This window comes from Fukomys damarensis, unplaced genomic scaffold, assembly GCF_012274545.1.
Source record: "Fukomys damarensis isolate Sample0158 unplaced genomic scaffold, DMR_v1.0_HiC HiC_scaffold_27, whole genome shotgun sequence".
Classification (NCBI taxonomy): Eukaryota; Metazoa; Chordata; class Mammalia; order Rodentia; family Bathyergidae; genus Fukomys; species Fukomys damarensis.
The window spans coordinates 13,435,877-13,439,340 of NW_022900939.1; the positions used below are offsets into that span (position 1 = coordinate 13,435,877).

Genomic DNA, 3,464 nt, shown 5'->3' on the forward strand with positions numbered 1-3,464 from the left:
GAAGACCACAGTTGGCCCTTGTGAGCTGATACAAGTTGGCCTTAGCCCACCACTGGCATGGAAGAGCATTCAGAATTTCCTATGTCTCAGGAACCCACAAGGACATGGGAGGGACTGGCAGCAAGATGAAATCTTACAGTCTTATGGACAAAGCACCAGCCAATGTAGCCCGGATCCCCAAAGCTTGGAACCATGCATAGGGTTACAGACCCAAAAGACCAAGATAGTTAAGCCAAACCCAACACGATAGTCACAGCCAGATAGATATGTCCTGCCTGCTTTCCCATGCTTTGAGGCTGTAGCAGCTCACCAGACCCTGGGGAAAACAGAGAGGGTGAGCAAAATCAGCCACTGACATGGCTGATTTTAAATGCTAAACTGATCAAATTAAAGTCAGACTTTGCTGACGATTTCATCGACATTACTGAGTTATCTAGAAGTGACTTTATTTCCTGATCCCAGGTAGAATGGAGGTTGAGTTCAATGCAAAACTGAATTCAGTTTTGATCTAAAAAAAAAAAATAGTTTCAGTGTGTGAAAAACTAGAATAGTACATAAGATCCTAATGAGATAATTGACAATGTGACATAGGAAGAAAAGGGCTAAAGGTGTAGGGAAACTGGGAAGCATAGGGGAAAGGTAATAAGGGAAAGGAAAAACAGTCACAAAATGAAAAAATGGAAATAAAGTGTTTGCAAATGGGGAGGGGGGAGGGGGTGAAGGGAGGGCAGGGACAAGGGGGAAAAATGAGAACCAAGACCTGTCATGTAATGGTACAAGATCCCAATGATGAATGTAACTGTACTGTATACCTAAAATGTACCAATAAACTCAATTTAAAAAATAAATAAAAATGTTTAAAACTCTGTACCAACTATTAAAATTAACTCTTGCAAATAACACGTGAATACTCTAAGGAAGTGTGGGAGCCCGCTGGCATTTGACATTGGAAAAGTAACTTCTTCTACCATTGAGGCATTGACACAATCTATGACTCTATTTGGCTTTTCTGAGATAAGGGTCTCAGCTATGCAGATGAGATTGACCTGGAGCTCACTGTGTAATCCAGGCTGGGTTTATGGGATTACCAGTGTTGACCTGGAGCTCACTGTAATCCAGACTGGTTTTATGGGATTACGGGCGTGCACCACCATGCCTGGCTCAAGGACTTTGTTAAATTTGACCTTGTGATGGGAGGAACTCAGATAGTCAAAGATCTGCTCTCCTCCCTAATATTGCTTGATGCTTCCTGTTGGCCTGCCTTTAAAAGGAGCTGTTTCTGTGTAATAAATTGGACCTCTTGTCTCCACACCATTGAGTGTGCTGTCCTTTCTCAATCCTCACTCCCCAACTCAGGTACGTTCGTGTTGTGACAGCTGGGCCGCCACAAGTGGCGCCCAACGTGGGGCCTGGGTATCGAGGGATCCAGTGAAGGACACCACAGAGAAGAAGGAGGCCTCAAGGAAAAGGTAAGGAGCAGTGAATTTTCTTGTAAATATTAAAAATGGGAGTCAGCATTAGTTACATGTTTTTTGCACATATTTTTAAAAATTTATTGAGTGTAGAGGAACCTGAATCTTATAATGATTATATAACTGAAAGTGAAACTATTGTTCCCACGGCTCTCCGGAACCCCTAGGCCCTGAGGAAGAAATTGCTAAATATTATGAAAATGTAAGGCCGCCTTCAATGGCAGCAGCCCATACTAAAGATTCGCAAAAAATTCAGTTGGAAGACAGGATGGAAAAAATAGAAAAAGTGATGGAAAAAATAGTGTCTCAACAAATGGAAGCTCAATGGACTAGTCATAAACCTCCTAAAAACATGCCTAGCCCAGTGGCAAATCTTAATCCTTCCCCTTGTGACAATCAGTTAGAAAAGGAACCTTCTTTGATTGCTTTGGCTTCAGGACCTTATGAAGGCTGGAAGCCACGTGAAGGCTGGAAGCCTATGAGAGTAAACTCCCAACTTCTTAAGTCTCCAGTTCAACAGTATTTACAACAAGCCCTTAAAGAGGGTGAGGATGTATCTGCATTTTCTCTGGCCTACCCAGTTTTTGAGGCTCAGGATGCTCAAGGAAACCTTGTTCGTCAACATGATCCAATTCCTTTTCAGCAATTAAAAGAATTAAAAATGGCTTGTACCCAATATGGGCCAACTGCCCCTTTTACTTTAGCCGTGCTAGATTCTCTTGCAACTGAGGCCTTGCCACCTTCTGATTGGAAACAGATTACTAAGGTTTGCCTAGCTGGAGGAGATTATTTGTTATGGAAATCTGAATATACAGAACAATGCCAGAGAATAGCAGATCTTAATAGACAGCAAGGAGAACTTAATGTAATTTATGAGATGCTAGCAGGAGAGGGATCTTATGCTGAGATTACTCAGCAATTAGGTTTTCCCCCAGGTGTGTATGCTCAGATTAATACTGCTGCTAAAAATGCTTGGAAAAAACTTCCTTCATCTGGACGAGCCTCAGAAGATATTTCTAAAATCAGACAAGGGCCGGATGAACCTTTTCAAAATTTTTTAGATTGTTTGTTGCAAACTGCCAGCAGAGTCATAGGAGAATCTGAAACTGATATAGTTTTAGTAAAACAATTGGCCTATGAGAATGCTAATTCTGCCTGCCAAGCTGCCCTTCGTCCTTTTAGAAAGAAGGCTGATTTAACTGGTTATGTTCGCTTGTGTGCGGATATAGGTCCTTCTTACACTCAAGGCCTTGCCATGGCCGTAGCTTTACAAGGAAAAACTATAAAAGAGGTTTTATATCAACAACATAGAAGGGGCCCTCCAAAAAAGGGAAATAATGGAAATTGCTTTGGCTGTGGTCAGGCAGGACATTTAATACGAGACTGCCCACAGCGTAAAAAAAATGGATCTTTTTCAAAGCCTCCTGAAGAACCTGGTTTATGTCCTAAATGTAAAAGAGGAAAACATTGGGCCAATGAATGCAGATCTAAAAAAGATATTATGGGTAATCCTATCCAGTCGGGAAACAGATGGAGGGGCCAGCCTCAGGCCCCGTATCAAATTTTTGGGGCATTTCAGAATCAGAAACCTCAGATCATCCCTCAAAATCAGTCAAAAAATCCATTCAGGACTTATCCCGAGCCACCTCAGGCAGTGCAGGATTGGACCTCAGTTCCTCCTCCTATGCAATATTAACCCCTGAAATGGGAATGCAAGCCCTACCCACTGGAGTTTTTGGGCCACTACCTAAAGATACTTTGGGTCTCTTGTTGGGTAGGAATTCCTCTACTATGAAAGGGCTTATGATTTCCCCAGGAATTATTGATGAGGACTATACTGGAGAAATTAAAATTATGATTTGTTCGCCTTCTCAAATCTCTGTTATTCAGCCTGGACAGTGTATAGCTCAACTGATTCTTTTACCCAGGATAGTTACCTCAGGAAAATATAAAAAAGCCATTAGAGGGAATAAAGGTTTTGGGTCCTCAGAT

The 3,464-nt window shown here is 41.9% G+C and overlaps 1 protein-coding gene across 1 annotated transcript; it reads left to right on the forward strand.

The window, feature by feature from the left end:
- The first annotated feature begins 1,824 nt into the window (after window positions 1-1,824).
- Window positions 1,825-3,168, forward strand: LOC104854255 (endogenous retrovirus group K member 5 Gag polyprotein-like). Its single transcript, XM_010612691.1, has one exon. The coding sequence runs from the start codon at window positions 1,825-1,827 to the stop codon at window positions 3,166-3,168; it is 1,344 nt and encodes a 447-aa protein (XP_010610993.1).
- The last annotated feature ends 296 nt before the right edge of the window (window positions 3,169-3,464 follow it).